We start from the raw sequence: 19,099 nt of genomic DNA on the forward strand, positions 1-19,099 counted from the left end.
AATTTGACCGCCATGAAATTCAGATCTATGAGGAAGTGGCTCGGATGCCTCCATTTCAAAGGAAGACACTAGTGTTGATAGGGGCCCAGGGAGTGGGTCGTAGAAGCTTGAAAAACAGATTCATTGTCCTGAATCCCACCCAGTTTGGAACCACCGTTCCATGTAAGTGTTTTCTTTTGTTTTTTGTTTTTTTGTTTTTTTTGTTTTTTGTTTTTTACAATGGATTGAAAAGACTAAAATAACAAGATACGGTTACACATTTTATTCAGCATTTACCGTTGAGGAGCTGTAATGAAAATGAATAACCCTTTTTTACCTGTCTTGACTTAAGTTAAATTACTATTCAACAGCCCAAAACAGCATAATGAAGAAAAGTCAGAGATGCACAACTTCTACTGCTTTTACGTCAGACACAGACATCATTGTTGAGAAACCTGCAATCACACCTGCTGTATGGAACTATTTAGATAAATTAGCTCTGAGAACATTCAGAAAGTTATTAATTTTTATTGTGAAATAGTAGCTTCAGTTGCCCCTCAATGCTCCTTGAGTTTCTCTAGCCACACACATTCCACCTCCCAAAACCTGTGCCTCCAAAGTTTAGTGTCTAATATTTGCAAGTCTATGCACATAATCTACAGTGTTCCAGATTATGCATAAATCCATTTGGTAGAAAAAGTGGACGATTAGTGGATTTTTAACAAGTCTATCGAGTCTAATTAATTTATATGTTAAATTACACTAAAAACTTATCAGAATTCACTGATTGACATAACTGGTCGTCACACATGATTTAGTCTTTATTTCGGTGTAGAAAATGATAAAAGAATAATGCTTCTAAGACAACACTGCATGTAGCTTGCAGGTCCAGTTTCGTCTATAACCAGAGTGAATTATTATTATTATTATTATTATGATTATCACCATACAGAGCTATATAAATTATATAAACAGAATAACATACTAAATAAGGACAAACAAGCACAAACATATGCAAAAAATTTCACGAAGGCTCTGCTCGGGAGAGTTTACAATCTAGACGGAATATGGGGAAATGTTGAAACAAAAGGTAAAGTGGCTGCTCATTGTGGGACGGAGTATGCCTCAGGATGGAGTATGGTCCAGTCGACAGGTGATCCCGTTATGGTGTGGGGGGTGTGGATGTTAGGGGGTTTTAGCATGGAGTTAGGTCCAGCCGCACAGCTGGTCCCAATAGGTCTGGAGGGGGGATGGTGTATGTTAGAGGTATGGCATATAGGCTTCCTTGAAAAGGGTTGTTTTTAAATGTCTGAATGCTGGGGGCGGGGGGGTCTGATGGTACATGGTAGAATTCCAGCGAGAGAGGAGTCAGCACGAGAGAAGTCTTGTATTTGGGAGTTAGAGGAGATAATAAGGCAGAAGTAAAGGTGGATGTCATGGGCAGGACGTGGGCAGCATTTAGGTATATACTGTATTTGGGTATGTAAGGTGAGACAGCGTGGTTGAGAGTTTTGTAAATCAGATCTAGAGTTTTAAATTAAATTCTAAAGGATATGGGAAGCCAGTTTGATCTGTTAAATAAAAAGTACGTTGGCACTTCAGGAGTTTTTTTTTTTTTTTTAACTAATGCCATTGTTATCTTAACTTGGAGGCCAAAAAAAGATATCTAATGGGAAAAAATTTATAAGACTGAAATGTTTGTCTGTCAGGATGTTTTTCTGTGAGTTTGTGCGTTTTCTGATTGGTTGGCGGCCGGCCGGCCACACCTCTCATTGGCGCGCTTTCCTATTGGCTGAGGGGCGGGGTTTGCGGGCCGGGGTGACGTCACAAACGGGCTCAAAGGCAATCTTTGATCCTCCTCACTCTGCGCTTCTCCTCCTCACTGTTCGGAGCGAGTCCGCTCTCCGACTCCCCCCCACCCCCCCGAGTCCGCTCTCCGAATCCCCCCCACCATTCCTGTCTCTCTCCCCGGCTCTCCCTCCCCCCGGCCGTGCCCGGCTCTTCTTCTCCCCGGCTCTCTCTCCCTCCCGCTGTGCCCGGCTCTTCCTCTCCCCAGCTCTTCCTCGCTCTTCCTCTCCCCAGCTCTTCCTCCCCCCTGGCTTCCCCTCAGAGTCCCCACACAGCCGCACTCTAGCGCTCGTGTGCCGCCGCCTCCTGCCCGCCCGCTCGCAACCTGCATGCCTCCGCCGCAGCCTGTGGTGGGGGAGAGAGGGAGATGGGAGATGCAGTGGCGATATATGGGAGATGAGGGGGGGGGGGTGATGTGAGGTGCAGGGGGGCGAGTGATGTGAGGTGCACGGGGGGAGAGTAATGTGTGGAGCTGTGTAAGGGGGAAGGGGGGGAACGGAGATATGCAAGGGGGGGAAACGGAGCTGTGACCGGTGGGGGACTGCAGCTGTGAACGAGGGGGGGGGGTGGAACGGAGCTGTGAAGGGGGGGAACGGAGCTGTGAAGGGGGGGAACGGAGCTGTGAAGGGGGGTGATGGAGCTGTGAAGGGGAAATGAGGTGTGAAGGGGGGGTGTGGAACTCGGCTGTGAACAGGGGGGGGACCAGAGCTGTGAACGGGGAGGGGGGGGAAATGGAGCTGTGAACGGGGGAGTGGAGCGGAGACAGAGGGGAAGCAGGAAAATTTAATCCCGGGCAGCGCCGGGTATATCAGCTAGTTTTAAATAAAACCAGCAATTTTTTAAAGTACACAAATAGGTAACATTTTCATTTTTTGGGTGATTACATTTTTCTAACACAAAAATAGCTTTCGGTTGTTTAAAAGAAAAATTGTTTTGAAGGTTCATCTTCGAATGTTACCTAAGCATTTACAGTAATATGAAGACTGTTTCATGTTGTTCCTTCTAAATCCTGTTTAGTCACTTCACGCAAGCCAAGAGAAGATGAAAAAGACGGACATGCATACAGATTTGTATCGAGATCGGAAATGGAAGCTGATGTAAAAGCTGGTCGATACTTGGAACATGGAGAATATGAAGGGAATCTATATGGCACTAAGATAGACTCCATACATGAAGTTGTAATGGCTGGAAGAACATGCATATTAGATGTAAATCCACAGGTAATTACTGCTTTGATACGTCCAAGGTGCATCCAATATGACAAAAATACACAATAAAATACTTATATATTCTCTTGAAAAGGGTCATTTAGTTTAACCCTTTGGCCAAAGCATTGTAAGCCTGTGAGCCACTCCCTCCCATGTTTTAAGCCCGCCACTCCCCACTTCCTAAGTCAGCAGGTCCTTTTCATTTTACTGGATATAGATCCAATGTTTGTCTTTCTCCCTCCTAATAGAAGTAAATGAGAATTTTAATCCTAATAGAGGTATATTAGTATTTTATCTGGTAGTGTTAGGACCTGTGAACTGGGTCTGCCTTCTCGTGGCTCACAGGCTTACAATGCTTTGGCTAAAGGGTTAAACTAAATGACCCTTTTCAAGAGAATATGTAAGTATTTTACTGTGTATTTTTGTCATATTGGATGTAGCATTGGGTTTCTCTGTTGCTTGTATATATTTGCCACGCTCAATAGCTCTCCTTTTTGACACTTATATACATATATATATTTTGTGGGGGCTCAGGGGTTCCAAAAAAGAGCTTGCTGGGGTTCTCTGTGGTGTTTGTTTTCATAATCATATACAAATGTTCCCAGCACACAATCTAAATAATACTTGGACAAATGTCAATTTTGAAAATAAAGAATATGTTGAAAATAGATGCAAAACAGAGTTGCTCCTAATGCAGGCACAGAGAGTACATCTTCTCAAGCAAAACTAAACAATATCACAAAAAATGGAGGGCGAGGAGGAGTGGAGGAATAACAAGGGGGGTAAAAAAACACAAAGAAAAAGGGGAGGGGGAGGAAAAAACTACGTAAACTGTAAAAGATAAGGTGATAAAAAACAAGGGGGCAACGTTTCAGGGTCTAAATTACCCCTTCTTCATGCCTGTTCCCACACCTTTTGAGTCTATGGTACTTCCCTTATGTACCTCCATCCAAAACCTCTCATCTAAAATTAGGCAAAGATGTGAAGATATGCTCACTACATAGACTGGATGTGTATGATCTAGACAATTGATATCTACAGAATGTATCTGGTGACTCAAAAGCACCTAAATGTAGCACCTGTGTACACAATGTCAGGTGAATGAATACTCCTGACTACTAGAGAATGAGTCAATCCAAATATAAATTCTAGAAATACTGCATAATTATAGCAAATTGTGAGTCTGAAAAACCAATGCTGGACAAAGCTGCAAAGAAAAACAATTCAATTGATCAAAAAGCTATTAAAGCAAGTAAATGGAACGTTACGAATTCTCAGTGGTTGTTGTGCCAAGTGCTGTCAAGCAGTCATCTGTAGCAGTCCGAGCGGTAAATGTGTTCATCATAGTGTTCTTTTTATGTCCCAGCTGTTGAATCAGGGAGAGGAGTGGGACCCCTAAGCCATTCCCGACGAGCGTGGGTGGAGTCCATGACGTCATCGGGAGTTCCTGGATGCAGCGCCGATCGCAACTCTGTATTGCATCTATTTTCAATAGATTCTTTATTTTCAAAATTGACATTTGTCCGATTATTATTTAGATTGTGTGCTGGGAACATTTGTATATATTTGTGACTTTTCTGGGGGGTTTGAGGTTCCTCCTTGTTCTCTTGTACCACGATCTCAGTTCATTATTGCTAAATTCCATTTCTGTGGAGTGCTACCTAACTCACATACTTTGTGATTGATTCATAATCGGTTTAAGGCAGTACAGTAGATGTATGTGCATGAAAATATTTTTTTCTGATGGTAAACAATCATTATTTCCTTTCATAAAAAATAATGATTTTACTAACCAATGATAATGTGTTTCTTCATTATTTTAGGACTGCTTTTTTTCTAGATTGCATTCTTAACCCCCTTTGCTAGAATTCTCAGTTAATGTAAAAAAATATATAGAGATGTGTGCTGTTGCATATTTATCTTATTTATTTTTTCTCTAAAGGCATTGAAAGTACTAAGGACTTCTGAATTTATGCCATATGTAGTATTCATTGCTGCTCCAGAGCTAGAGACACTGCGTGCCATGCACAAAGCAGTTGTGGATGCTGGTATCACAACCAAGCTTCTAACCGTAAGTAATATTTACTGTTTGTGTGATTAAAAGACTGTATGTAACCAAACACTTTACTGACATAGAAAATCAGACTGTCCAAATGAATGGTGCAAGTAGCTCCATATCCCCATGAAATACTGATTAATATTCCATCACTTTATTGTATTTTGATTTGTTACTTGATGAGTAAACGTTAGAATTTTTAGAACGGAAACACTTTGCATTAAACATAGAGGAAAACATGTCTAGTACTTAACAAAGTATTTTTTTCATCATCAGATTAAGTAGCATTTATTTCATCTTGGTGTTTACCCTATTAAATTGGGTTTCTATAAAATATTAGCTGGGCCTGAGCCAAGTTAATCCCCAGATAGTGTAGAGAGCACAGCTAATGTTATGAACATTCTGAATCGACTCCATTTTGATGTAATGAACTTCAACAGGATTTCCTGCTCTTTCTGCACACGATCTCTTTTTAGGGAGTTTGCACAAAAATGGTAAAGTAGTAAGTCATGTACATTAAATTGTGTATTAGTTTTTATATGGATCAACAATTACACCAGCGGCTTGCCATTGCAGTCATCTGTGCACTCTGCTCAGCCACTGACTCCACATATAGCTTCAACGTATCTCATGTGCATGTCGGGATAGTATGGGATGCCACCAGTTACAGTGTATTAAGCTACACACTACTAATTTCTGAAGATGCAATGGTATAATATGCAATTAACCAAACATTATATAATGATGCACTTTAGAAGACCCTTGAAGAGGCAATTCCACATAAGAGGCAAACATTATATTTTTTATTATTAATTATTAACAATTTGTCAATCCCCCATATTTAATCACCCTTACTGTGAAAATTTAACTTTTTTGCTTCCTTTGTAAAAAGGAAAAGCAAGAAATTGCTTTGGATCTATGTAATTATAATTGTATGTGTTCATTATTGTCCTTTACATTTATATGTTGATTAATGACAGCAGCATAATTAGCTTGAGCAACGAGAAAAGGTTATATAAACAATTTACCTGTGTACAGAATTGTGTTGAAGAAAAAAAAAAAATCAGTGCACCTCGGAATAAAAAGAAAAATAGTGAAGTAAGTTGAAAAATAAATAAATACAAAAACAAATTAAACTTTTTCACAATCTGTGAGCTACGCACTTGCAGATGCAGCGGCCGTTATCCGCCCATTTCTCAAATTGGTTTTCGAGATCTCCCCAAAACTGTTTCAAAATTTGTCGTGGCAGACTAATGGCCCATCGGATTGCCGTGTTAATCCTACTGGGGCCTACCTGTCTGTAAGAGATGTGCAGTAAGAGGCTGAATCAGTCTTTCTAACTGCGCGTCTCTAACAGGCGATCGCGGGGGTTTTATTTAATTTTTAACACTACAGTAGTGTAGCAGGGTGTCTCCCGAGCTGAACCGCATTGAGAGATAAGGGCCTGTTATGGGGTGCCGGTATCCCCATGTTAAAATCCTGTTGGTCACGTGACCGTGGGCTCTAAAAAAAGCAGAGGGATACCAGCACCCCATAACAGGACCTGTATCTCGGGAAGTAGGGGGTCCTTGGGGCTAAAATCAACTTTGTTCAGCTTAGAAGACCCCCTACTCCCACACACTAGTATCAAACACCCCCCAACCCCCTCAAAGAAAAATCTTTACCTTAGTAGATAATTGCTACGGTAATGAAGCTGCTTACATTTTATTTTTATTCATAGTGTGCATGAACATGAGGTCTCCTGAGCTGAACAAAGTTGACGTAAGCCTCGGGGACCCCCTACTTCCCGAGATACAGGCGCCGGGGGGGCCGGTATCCCTCTGCTTTGTTTAGATCCCACGTGGATTTTAACATGGCGGGGATACCAATCATCCCATAACGGGGCCTGTAACTTGGGAAGTAGGGAGTCCCGAGGCTGAAATCAACTTTGTTCAGCTCCGGAGACCCCCTGCTCACGCACACGATAAATAAAATGTAAGCTGCTTCATTACCTTAGTGGCTAGCCGCTAAGGCAATGAAATGGGTTAAGGCACAATAGCAGGTTTATTGGGGGCAGAGGGGGTGAGTGAAGGGGGTACTTAGCCCTTCACCCACCCCCAATAAACATTACAATATGTACTACCCACCAATACACATACCTGTGCCCCCACATAAAACCATTTTTTTTCATCAGAAAAGGATTAATGCGAGGGGCCGGCAGGGGTCCTCGGGTGGTCCCCGCGTGTGTCCGGGGGCCCTCGGGTGGTTCCTGCGGGTATCTGGGGGCCTCCAGGTGGACCCCACAGGTGTCTGGGGGTCCCACAGGGGTTCTCAGGTAGACCCTGCGGGGGTGTCTTTGGGTTCTCGGTTGGTTCCCTGGGGCCTTCAGGAGGTCCCCGCAGGTGTACAGTACAGTAATGGGCAAAAATACTATTATCCAGATATGGATAATAGTGCATTTGCCCATTTAAAATAAAACATAAATTAGCAGCATAAAGTAAATTAAACTGGCACTTACCCCTACCAGGATGAAGGCTGTCCTCATCCTCATCACCGTCCTTGTCCTCCGTGGGCATCAACACAAACAGCACAATTTTTTTTTTTTAATCTAATAGCCCCTAACCCCTTAATCACCATAACGGTTAGTTACCGCTATAGTAATTAAGGGGTTAACCCATCCTTCACCACTGCCCACCCTACCAGGGGACACCACGCCCACTACCCATTGACTGGCACAGTGTTAAAGGTTGCCCGTATAATATGGGCATGCTTTACCACTAGAGCAATAAATGGTAACGCTAAAAAAAAAAAACACAAAATAAAACACAGTATTACATAGAAAATAAAAACTCGTTACAAATGCCAAAAAACTTTTGATTGGCACAGTGGCACACCCATGCCCTGTGGGTATGGTCTGTCACTATGCCAGTCAATGGGCAACCTGTAGAAAAATACATGCATCAAATAAAAGACATTTACATTGGAATACAAAAGTTACAGTATGCCAATGCAAATGCCAACCTATTAAAAATACAACATTAAATAAAATACAAGCTATCTTTTTCTTACTTTTTGATGTCTTCACCCACCAAATCTGACTTCAACACCAGCAACAGCAGCAACTCCTAGTCCACGACGCAATGATCCTCAACAGCCGTGGTCTACAGGTAAAATCTTTCATTCTTGTCTTCTTTCTTTTCTTCATCTGTAATTTGTAATCCATTTTGGGGTCTTCTTTATCTTCATCTGTACCTGTAATCCACTCGTGGTTCTTCTTCATCTTCATCTGTTCTTCAACTGTCAATCCAGTAGATAGATACTGCTCCTTCAGCACTGTGCCATCAAATGAGACTGCACAGGCTTTTATACAGCCTCTGACGTCAAATTTGAGAGAAAAATGGTTCCCACGCCATCCGATGATGATGATTTGAGGGGTGGGGGGGGTTGATGCTAGTGTGTTGGATCAGGGGGTCTTATGAGCTGAACAAAGTTGATTTCAGCCTCGGGGACTACCTACTTCCCGAGATATAGGCCCATTATGGGGTGCCGGATCCATCTGCTTTGTTTAGATCCTACAGTCATGTGGCCCACAGAATTTTAACATGGGGATACCAGCACCCCATAACGGGGCCTGTATCCTGGAAAGTAGAGGATCCCCGGACCTGAAATCAATGCGGTTCAGCTTCGGAGACCCCCTGCTACATTACTGTAATGTTAAAATTAAATAGAACCCCTGCAATCGCCAGTTAGAGGCGCGCAGGTAGCGTGACTGATTCAGCCTCTCTCTTACTGCGCGTCTCTTACAGACAAGTAGACCCCGGTAGGATTCACACAGCAGGGACCCCTGTTTTATTAATCCGATGGGCCATTAAGTGTGCAGCAGACCACCTCGGACCGCCACGCACTATAGTGCATGATTCAACCCGGTAAATGGTTGGATAACAGCCGCTGCATCTGTACGTCAGTGCCTGACCACAGGTACTTAAATGTATCTTTTCCTCCATTTGGCCGTCTCTCCATACAATGTGGATAATGAAGGAGCAAGGCAGCCTCCTTGAAAAGGTATAAAGTAGACTTCTTTATATTTAAATCAGAGAAAACAACTCGCATTCAGTTTCAAATGAAGAGCCAGATAAAGATGATCCCTTTCTCTCTTGATGTTGCGATCGTCCTTGCCGTCTCAGCCGGTGTCTGACGTCACTTCCGCGATTTCGTGTGTCACACTCTATCTGGTCCTCCGTCACCCAACCAGTTTCACAGGGTGTTCCTGCTTCCTCAGGGGTATGTGCTCTAGTCCATGTGTAACCTCATATATAGCCCTCTTTAAGCCTAATCTAATTAATTTTAATAATGACATACAGCAAAGAATGGGCATTGATTCTAGACAATGGACACTTAAAAATTACTAAACATTATACATATATCGAATGAAATACATACCAATTAATATAAAAACAAAAATAATACATTTAACTTTTAACTAAATATGTATCAGCAATGGAATTGTATTGTAACGCTCTCTAAAGGAACTAATGTTGTGGAACCTCACGGAGGCTGCACTTTCGAAAACAGCTGCTAGTACACCACCAACGCGGCTGCCTCCAAACATTACATCAGAGACACGCTGATACATATTTACAGCACATGAATGCAGCCCAAACCACAACCTAAGGAGAGTACTTGGCAGATCATTTTCATGATAAAGACAAGCAGCCTGATTATTATTGCCACCTCAGATATTAGGCACAAAGGCTGAATCAATCCACCACATATACAGAGAACATTATTCTCAGTAATATTTACAAGATAACAAAGCTGAACAAGAGCGAGAATACATACAAATACCAGGAATCATAGTGTATGTACACAAGCTTCTGCTTTAACATACTTCATGCTCACTGGATACTATCAGAGAATGACCAACATACCGTATATGGATGCACATGCACAAGCCCTGTGAATCACTATAAGGACAGTTCATTTCAATATATATTACCACTGTCTAAAAGTTCTCCAACAGAGACGTTGATACACACGCTCTATACAACAAACAAGGTTGTGTAACCTCAGGGAAATTTTACCCGGCAATTGTAGCCGGTTTTGTAGAATGAACGTGTGCCACATTTAGCTCTGCATAACAAATATGCGGCTGCTAAAACACGTCCGAATGAATGTAAGATCCTGACTTTGAACCTGAGGACACACTCCACAAGGAGTTGTATAGAGAGATTACATTATCAACACAGATACATATGTCTTACAAGACACTATTAAGAGTACCTGTAACGCCACACTACTATCCTTACCCATTTCTATTTAACACCTAATCACATGGCTAGAACTTAACAAGTTCAGAGCTTAATAAGTGCCAACAAACCCTACAGGCACTTGAGGGCGATCATTCGCTCTACAGTATACATTTACATGATCTCTAGTATTTGGGAAAAGGGGCACCATCCTATACAGTATAAACCCCTGCACTGAAAGCTAATTGCTCCATACTACAGATATATATGTATACGTCCATAGCCCTCTTTCCTGCTGATATAGAAAGACTACTAATGCTGTATAACCTGCTGGCTCAGCGAGATCTGGGCCTCCGCTAACTGGGAGCCTGGGGTAACAATATGTACTTGGCAGCGCCTCCACTTACCCAGGATCCCCAATTAGTGAGATTCCCCTAGGCAAGAATAATGATAATAAGCAACAACGTTGTAACCTTTTACTAGCAAGTGAATGCAAGCCCTATTTATACACTTATCACACATATAACACATACAATCACAAGGCATGAATGGCTGGTAAAAGCAATCTGAACCCTGTAACCTTGCTACACTTCAACTGGAACAATGCCCCCGGTTCCCACCACCGCGTGTACCCCACACCGTGTCCAATGTACTGGACCAGTCCCTTTGTCACTCCACCCAGTGTCCCCAAAGAAACCTCCCCCAAGGCGGGATCAGCGCCTGCAGGTACTAGTGTTGGTGCACTTATTTATAATACCTTACGACCGCGTCCTCAGTCGGTAAATGAGCTTCACAAAGGATCCGCCGATCCAGCGTAGTCTCCTACAGGTAGTTGCTCGTCTCCAGCAGCTTGCTCACAAACCCCTGATCGCACAGCAGCGCAGAAAGAATACTGTGTCCCTGTCTGCTAGTACAGTAAAGGGTATGCTGTCCCTATATATATGGCTGTTCCCTGCAGTACCACAAGCTGGTGGTGACTCAGGGTCTGCACTGGGGCATAAGGGAAATCTCTGGCCTATGTAGGTGGGTCACTGACCCCCTGCAACACACACCTCCTCTCCCCTTACTTCCCCAGGGCGCACTGCTAGCGTGGTCTCTCCCCCACGCTTCCCTTTCCTGCCTGCTCACAATCCTCCTCTCCTATTCGCTCTCCGGCATCACGTATCCCTGCTGAGGCTCATGGGAATTGTAGTCCCAGCTCAGAGCCTCTCTTCTATTGGCCAGCCTTCGCGCGCTATTCACTGCGCATGCGCGAACTTCCTCAGGGCCTTTCGTCACGCATTGGTACTGCGCATGTGCGAGACACAACATGGCGGCGCCCTGTACTATCGGGCCGCCGCGGAACGCTCCCTGCTCAGCACTGACAGCGCCCGTGATCACCCCCCGCAGCGGAGGTACAGATGGAGGGCCAGGGAACACCACTACATTCTCCCCCTGGTGGAATCCAACGACCCCGCTTGGGAACGTAAACCACTGTCACACATTTACACAATAAAAATGCATATATGGAATATAACTTATCACTGTATACTCTACATGAGATTATACATTTCATTGAACACTCCAATCACAGATCTCACTTTACTGCGAGCCCACTGCTGAGCCTCATAATGGGGTGCCCTGAATTGATCATGTCATTCTCATGGGAGGTTGACCAACTCTTTGGCTTCTGCGCAGCTGATCTTCAGTTACTCCTTCTGGAGAGTAACTAATCTCATTTTGCAACTCAATCTCGCCCCTTGAGGGGCTCAATGTTTCAACACAGTCTCTTTGAGGCACAAAGCATGGGCTCTGTGGGTTTAAAGGCTGGCTCATTGGAGTCAGCTTATCGGGCGTTGGACCAAGGGGCCCTTTACCCGTAGCTCCTTCGGGAGATGCCCCAGCAGTCGGAAGGCCCCTTTGAGAGGTTCCCTCCATAGAGTCCTCAGAGGTGGCATTAACTACAGTCTCTGGACCATCCTCTAATATCTGGCTCCCCATCTAGCGAAGCAGTGGGTACTTCCAACTCTATATCTCCTACTTGAGGTATGGGAAGGAGATGATTTCTATGCCATACCTTTACCCGGCCTTCTGAGTCTTTGATACGGTATACCGGTAGGCCAGGCATCTGTGACTCCACTTCATATACACCATCCCTCCAACGATCAGCCAGTTTATGCTTTCCGGGAACACTCAGATTTCGAAGCAGAACAGCATCCCCTGGACGAATTTCCTTATGCCGTACTTTGTGATCATAACGTCTCTTATTATTCGCATTTAGTTGAGCCGAAGCTTTCTCTGCCAATTTATATGCAAGTTGCAAACTATCTTGTAACCTTTGCACATACTGGAAATGCATCCTGTTGGGTACTCCATCAGTAGATATTCGCAGGCGTACATCTACTGGTAGCCGTGCTTCTCGTCCAAACATCAGAAAATACGGTGTATATCCAGTAGACTCATGTTGAGTACAATTATAAGCATGCACCAAAGTCTCTACATGTTTACTCCATTCAGTCTTCTGTTGGCCTTTTAGAGTACCCAGCATGTCGAGCAGTGTTCTATTGAACCGTTCCGGCATCGCATCCCCCTCAGGGTTATAAGGGGTCGTCCGAGACTTGGTGATATTCAGCAACTTAAACAATTCTCATATAAGTAGAAAAGTGGGATAAATCCCAAAGAGCGGCGCTCCAACGAATGAGATACAACAATGTTGATATATTATTGAACAAGGTATGGAGATAACTATTGCAATAGTGGTAGTATTGGACCCAGTGCATTAGCAGGAGTGTATAGTCAATGATTGTCTTATGGTGAGGAACTGTTTAATGCCTGTTTGGCACCTCACAAGACAGAAAAACTCTTACCTGCTGCACTGTAGTGGTCTACAAGTCCCTCTTGAATCCATGGGTAGGGAATTACAATACTCACTGAATGTGTTGTTCACTCCATAATGCGTGCATCACGCAGAGTAAGTAGAAGAAAGCTTAAAATCCAAGGATTTGCAGCGGAGCACAGCTGAGGAATGGGGCCAGCACCAGCAGTGGAGGGGTTAAAAATATGTTTATTGAAACATGGTTGAACACGAAGGGGAGACAAGACAAACTCTGATGCGTTTCAGGCTATGCAGCCCTTTGTCAAAGAGTACAATCGCGTCTCACACTCCCGCAGCTATGAAGGGGAATCCCCGCCTCCATTACCCAGTGGTGCCGCGCGGTTTTGGCGCGAACACCATCCTGCATATCTATTGGTTGAGTACTGCATCCAGTCAGACTGCTGATGCGGAAGGTGCGTCTGGGAAGAGGGGAGGAGCTAGGGAGTCCCGTTCGGCTACGAGAGTGGAAGAAAAGACAGGGGATAAGACACAACAATTGGTTTCTCCCCACATTATACCCTTGATTTCTTCGTTCTTCCCCCGCCCCCCCCCTCCCCCCTTCCTCACCCCCTCACACCCCCCCCCCCTTTTTTTCCACCTCAACCTATTTAATTATAATATATATTTCCTTCATTTAGGGTTCTTTTAAAAGCTGATTATTATTCTGCACAAATGCTGGAAATTAGGAAGATCATTGCCTTGGAATAATGCAAATAGTCATGTATATAGATTATCATAATAAATCATTGATCACACTGTTTTTCACAGTATATGATATAAAGGATAAATCTATATAATACATTATATATGACATAAGATTTGATCATAGTGAATGTTTGGATATTACATTTTATTCACGAGGTAAATAGTAACTCACTACTTGTCCTCATCCATGTAATGAATCAATTGCGCATACATTTGAAATAGATATATTATATGTTTCTTGCTTTGTTTAATTTTATTGTTGTGTCTTATCCCCTGTCTTTTCTTCCACTCTCGTAGCCGAACGGGACTCCCTAGCTCCTCCCCTCTTCCCAGACGCACCTTCCGCATCAGCAGTCTGACTGGATGCAGTACTCAACCAATAGATATGCAGGATGGTGTTCGCGCCAAAACCGCGCGGCACCACTGGGTAATGGAGGCGGGGATTCCCCTTCATAGCTGCGGGAGTGTGAGACGCGATTGTACTCTTTGACAAAGGGCTGCATAGCCTGAAACGCGTCAGAGTTTGTCTTGTCTCCCCTTCGTGTTAAACCATGTTTCAATAAACATATTTTTAACCCCTCCACTGCTGGTGCTGGCCCCATTCCTCAGCTGTGCTCCGCTGCAAATCCTTGGATTTTAAGCTCAATTCTCATATAAGATTACTTTCAAAATCCCGGCCTTTATCTGAATGCATGGTAGTCCATAATGAAGGAAATACTTCTCCCATAATAGAGAGGTACAGAGGGAAGGCCAGGGAACACCACTACACGTCATACACTTGAAACCACATTTGGTGTATCAGGAGATACTATCCCTGAACAACCAAGAGCTCTATTGTACCAGGGACTGGCAAAACCTATACTAGTGTTAAGTGTATCCTATACAACACTACGTCGGACTATATAAAAGATACACACAGTTATAGGGTTCTAATATACCAGTCAGTGTGCATGACAAAGCTCTGAATGTGAAAGTCCCTCTACTAGAAGCACGCAGCTACATTTGCTTTTTAACCAGTATCTCTGTAATATCTCCATATTACACTGTCACAATATGTTATTAAAATTTGATTTTAGACCGTTTTATATCTAGACCATTATTATATATAAACAATTTTGGTGAGTAGTGCACCATAAAAGGGATCTTTCTCTGAGGATCGTGTCTCTAACACACGACTCATCAGCTCTTCCTACAGTTGTGTGAAAAAGAAAGTACACCCTCTTTGAATTCTATGGTTTTACATATCAGGACATAATAACAATCAACTGTTCCTTAGCAGGTCTAAAAATTAGGAAAATACTACTTCAGATGAACAACAACACATGACATATTGCACCGTGTCACGATTTAACAAAAATAAAGCCAACATGTAGAAGCCATGTGTGAAAAACTAAGTACACCCTTACTGCTTCCATAGGAATTAAGATACTATGTAGCAGACAGGTGCTGCTAATCAAATGCCCTTGATTAATTTATCCTCAGCAAGTGTGACCACCTCTATAAAAGCCGAAGTTTTAGCAGTTTGCTGGTCTGGAGCATTCAGGTGTGTTAACACAATGCCAAGGAGGAAAAACATCAGCAATGATCTTACAGATGCAATTGTTGCTGCCCATCAATCTGGGAAGGGTTATAAGGTCATTTCCAAACAATTTAAAGTCCATCATTCTATAGTGACAAAGATTATTAAAAAGTGGAAAACATTCAAGACAGTTGCCAATCTTCCCAGGAGTGGACGTCCCAGCACATTCACCTCAAGGTCAGACCGTGCAATGCTCAGCGAAATTGCAAAAAAAAACAAGAGTTACAGCTCAGACTCTACAGGCCTCAGTTAGCATGTTAAATGTTAAAGTTCATGACAGTACAATTAGAAAAAGACTGAACAAGTATGGTTTGTATGGAAGGGTTGCCAGGAGAAAGCCTCTTCTCTCTAAAAAGAACATGGCAGCACGGCTTAGGTTTGCAAAGTTGCATCTGAACAAACCACAAGACTTCTGGAACAATCTCCTTTGGACAGACGAGACCAAAGTGGAGATGTTTGGCCATAATGCACAGCGCCACGTTTGGCGAAAACCTCATACTAACTGATAAACTGTCAAGCACGGTGGTTTGTTTTGCAGCCACAGGATCTGTGAACCTTGCAGTCATTGAGTGACCATGAACTCTCTGTATACCAAAATATTCTAGAGTCAAATGTGAGGCCATCTGTCAGACAGCTAAAGCTTGGCCGAAATTGGGCCATGCAACAGGACAATGATCCCAAGCACACCAGCAAATCTACAACAGAATGGCTGAAAAATAAAAGAATCAAGGTGTTGCAATGGCCCAGTCAAAGTCCAGACCACAACCCGATTGAAATGCTGTGGCGGAACATTAGAGAGCTGTGCATAAACAAATGTCCACAAACCTCAATGAACTGAAGCAATGTTGTAAAGAAGAGTGGGCCAAAATTCCTAAATAACGATGTGAGAGACTGATAAAGTCATACAGAAAACAATTACTTCAAGTTATTGCTGCTAAAGGTGGTTGTACAAGCTATTGAATCATAAGGTATACTTTTTCACACATGACTTCTCCATTTGGCTTTATTTTTGTTAAATAAATCGTGTAATATGTCATGTGTTGTTGTTCATCTGAGGTTGTATTTACCACATTTTTAGACTGTATAGTCTGATTATATAGAAAACCTTTCTTTTATCTTATTGCTTGATCTAGAATATGATTCCAGCCTCGTTCTTTTGCTATTTAAAGGCATTTTTGTCTCTAATACTAAATGGAGACAAAAATGCCTTATCTCGTATGTAGATGATTTAGGGAGACTAAATTAAAAACGGACAGAAAACTATTCTTAAATTAGAAAACAGCCCAAGCCAATGTTTATATTCAAACCTTGGGGGATTAATGATTTACTTTTATATATTCACATGGTTCCTCTTTGGGATTTTTTTTGTATTAGATCCCCTCCTCTTATATTCATTTCAAATATAATTTTATGAAATATAATTTAACACCAGGACTCCAGTTTGCCGTCTAGAGTCTCCAGCAGATCGCCTGCTTATACTCATGTATACTGTACTATACTTATGCTGTGAGACTTTACAAGTAGACCGCGATTTCTGAGTGGAACCTGCTGGCGGTGATATTATATTCACCAAAGCTGTTTTTTATCCTACCCTTGTGAGTAAACTTGTTTCCCTCACTCTCCCCCCGATAGTAAATGTTATTTTTTACGCTGTGGGGCATGCGCTTTCTTTAAAAAAAAAAAAGAGAGAGGTACCCGGTACTCGAGGGCCACAGATAGCTTTTTCTGGGGCCCAGGAGTAGAGTTTCCACTGGACCTCCCTTTCCTAGTGTTGGCGGTCTTGAGAGACCTCCCTCTATCTTACACTCCCATCTCTCCACTCCCTCTCATCCTCTCCCACCCCTCCCTTACATCACCATTCCCTCCCTCCTCCCTCTCACCCCCTTCCTCACTCTCTCTCACCCCCCTCATCCCACAGTGAGGGTGTGAGAGGGAGATAGGCGGGTCAGTGGGAAGGAGAAAGAGGGAGGACCTGGAGGTGAGAGACGAAGGAGGTTTGGGTGAGAGGGAGGGAGGAGGGGGTCCTTTCTCCCTCTCACACCCCCACTCCGACCTCTCTACCACACACTCACCTCTCCCCGCACAAACTCTATAACTCCCCTCACCAATACACATAATAATCCCCCATACATATAATAATCCCCCTATATACATAATATTCCCCCATACACACAATGCCCTATACACACAACCCACCCCCCAAAACATACACATAACCCCCTTATACATAATAACCCCCCATATACACAATAACCCCCCCCCCCCCATATACACAAAAAAAAACTACCATACACACATAATACAGTAAGCAACAAAGCAAAACTTCTCTGATCAATAACAGTGCTTTATATACAGGATTACGAGTGTTGTGGTTCCCACTTTCGGGTGGCCTCACATATACACTATAATGAGAACATTTCAAGTACAGTACATTAACAGTGTTGCAGCGTAAATGTCCCTGTGAGTCTCTTATTTTGTCGCCGTAACCCGTGTACTAACTGATGGGCCACTGTACTAGCAATAGTTTCAGGTCTGATATTGCGATAAATATAGCAGTTGCTTATTCTAGTGATGTACCGAGTACCCGGAATTACCAGGTACCTGGCCTTACCCGGCTCTTTTCAGCTACCCGGGCCCGGCGCCGAGTAATGTCAGAGTAGATGAAAATAATCACAGCACTTACCTGCAGCCAACGACGGAAGACATCTATGAAGAGCAGCAGAGGTCCTGTGGCGGTGTCCGCATCAGAAGTGTGTCTTCAGCCGGCGTGGGAGCAGCAGGAATCCATTACACAGCACAGGAGCAGGTAGCAGTGTGAGCCGGGGAACCATGTGACCGGAGCAGGAGTGTTCCTATTCTAGTTCACAGCATTGGCTACAACTACAATCTGTTTCTGCACTCGGCACTGTGCTGTTGATGGGGCAGTTTAAATGAGTCACATTCATCCTGCGTGTGTGTGTGTGTTTGTGTGTTTGTGTGTGCGTGTGTGCGTGTGTGCGCGTGTGTGTGCGTGCGCAGGATGTATGTATGTATACGGGGACTTACAGTTGAAAGAACGAAGGTGCAGTTCCCTCACTCCTTGATAGGAGCACACACTTTATTTGATAAATATGTTATTGGAAGAATTCACAGAACACTTTGCCAAATTGGACATCACTAACTGATTATCACAATAGAGACAAGCGCATCAAATAATATGAGCTCATTTCTTGTGAAATGGTTTTGGATTACAACTAAATAGTTGTAAACCGTTTGACACACTTTATGTAGAGTGATAATTGGACAGTAAGTATTTATAGCATAGCCTCCCGGCCGCGACTTCTTTTTCCTGGGCCCTTCCAGTGTCAGTCCTTTTAGGTGCAGACAGTGGAGGGGTTAATTCCTTCTTTAGGCTCTGTATGTGTATTGCAGACTTGGATACATTTCAGGTATCCAAAGACAGGCCTAGCAACTACCAGAGAGTGTCCACCTGAGAGAAGAATACTGATTTGGTTCATCTAAAAGTAGTGATTACCAATCAGTATTCAACCTTTTCTATTAAGGGGCAGGGTTTCAACCCCCAATCTCAGGTTATAAATTCTGGCACTCTCCTAAATTCAGTGTGATTCTTCCTGGTTTTTCCTGGTAGTCAGTCTTCCCTCTCCA

The 19,099-nt window shown here is 43.2% G+C and overlaps 1 protein-coding gene across 3 annotated transcripts in view; it reads left to right on the plus strand.

Annotated features, from left to right (window-relative positions):
• The window catches only part of PALS2 (protein associated with LIN7 2, MAGUK p55 family member), a 208,588-nt gene that overhangs the window by 173,374 nt on the left and 16,115 nt on the right, over positions 1-19,099 (plus strand). For all 3 annotated transcript variants that reach the window (XM_075586787.1, XM_075586786.1, XM_075586788.1), the window contains 3 exons: positions 1-162; positions 2,845-3,047; positions 4,978-5,106. In XM_075586787.1, the coding sequence (XP_075442902.1) occupies positions 1-162; positions 2,845-3,047; positions 4,978-5,106 (494 nt within the window). The remainder of the gene's footprint in view (positions 163-2,844; positions 3,048-4,977; positions 5,107-19,099) is intronic.

This window comes from Ascaphus truei, chromosome 2 (genome assembly GCF_040206685.1).
Source record: "Ascaphus truei isolate aAscTru1 chromosome 2, aAscTru1.hap1, whole genome shotgun sequence".
NCBI lineage: Eukaryota > Metazoa > Chordata > Amphibia > Anura > Ascaphidae > Ascaphus > Ascaphus truei.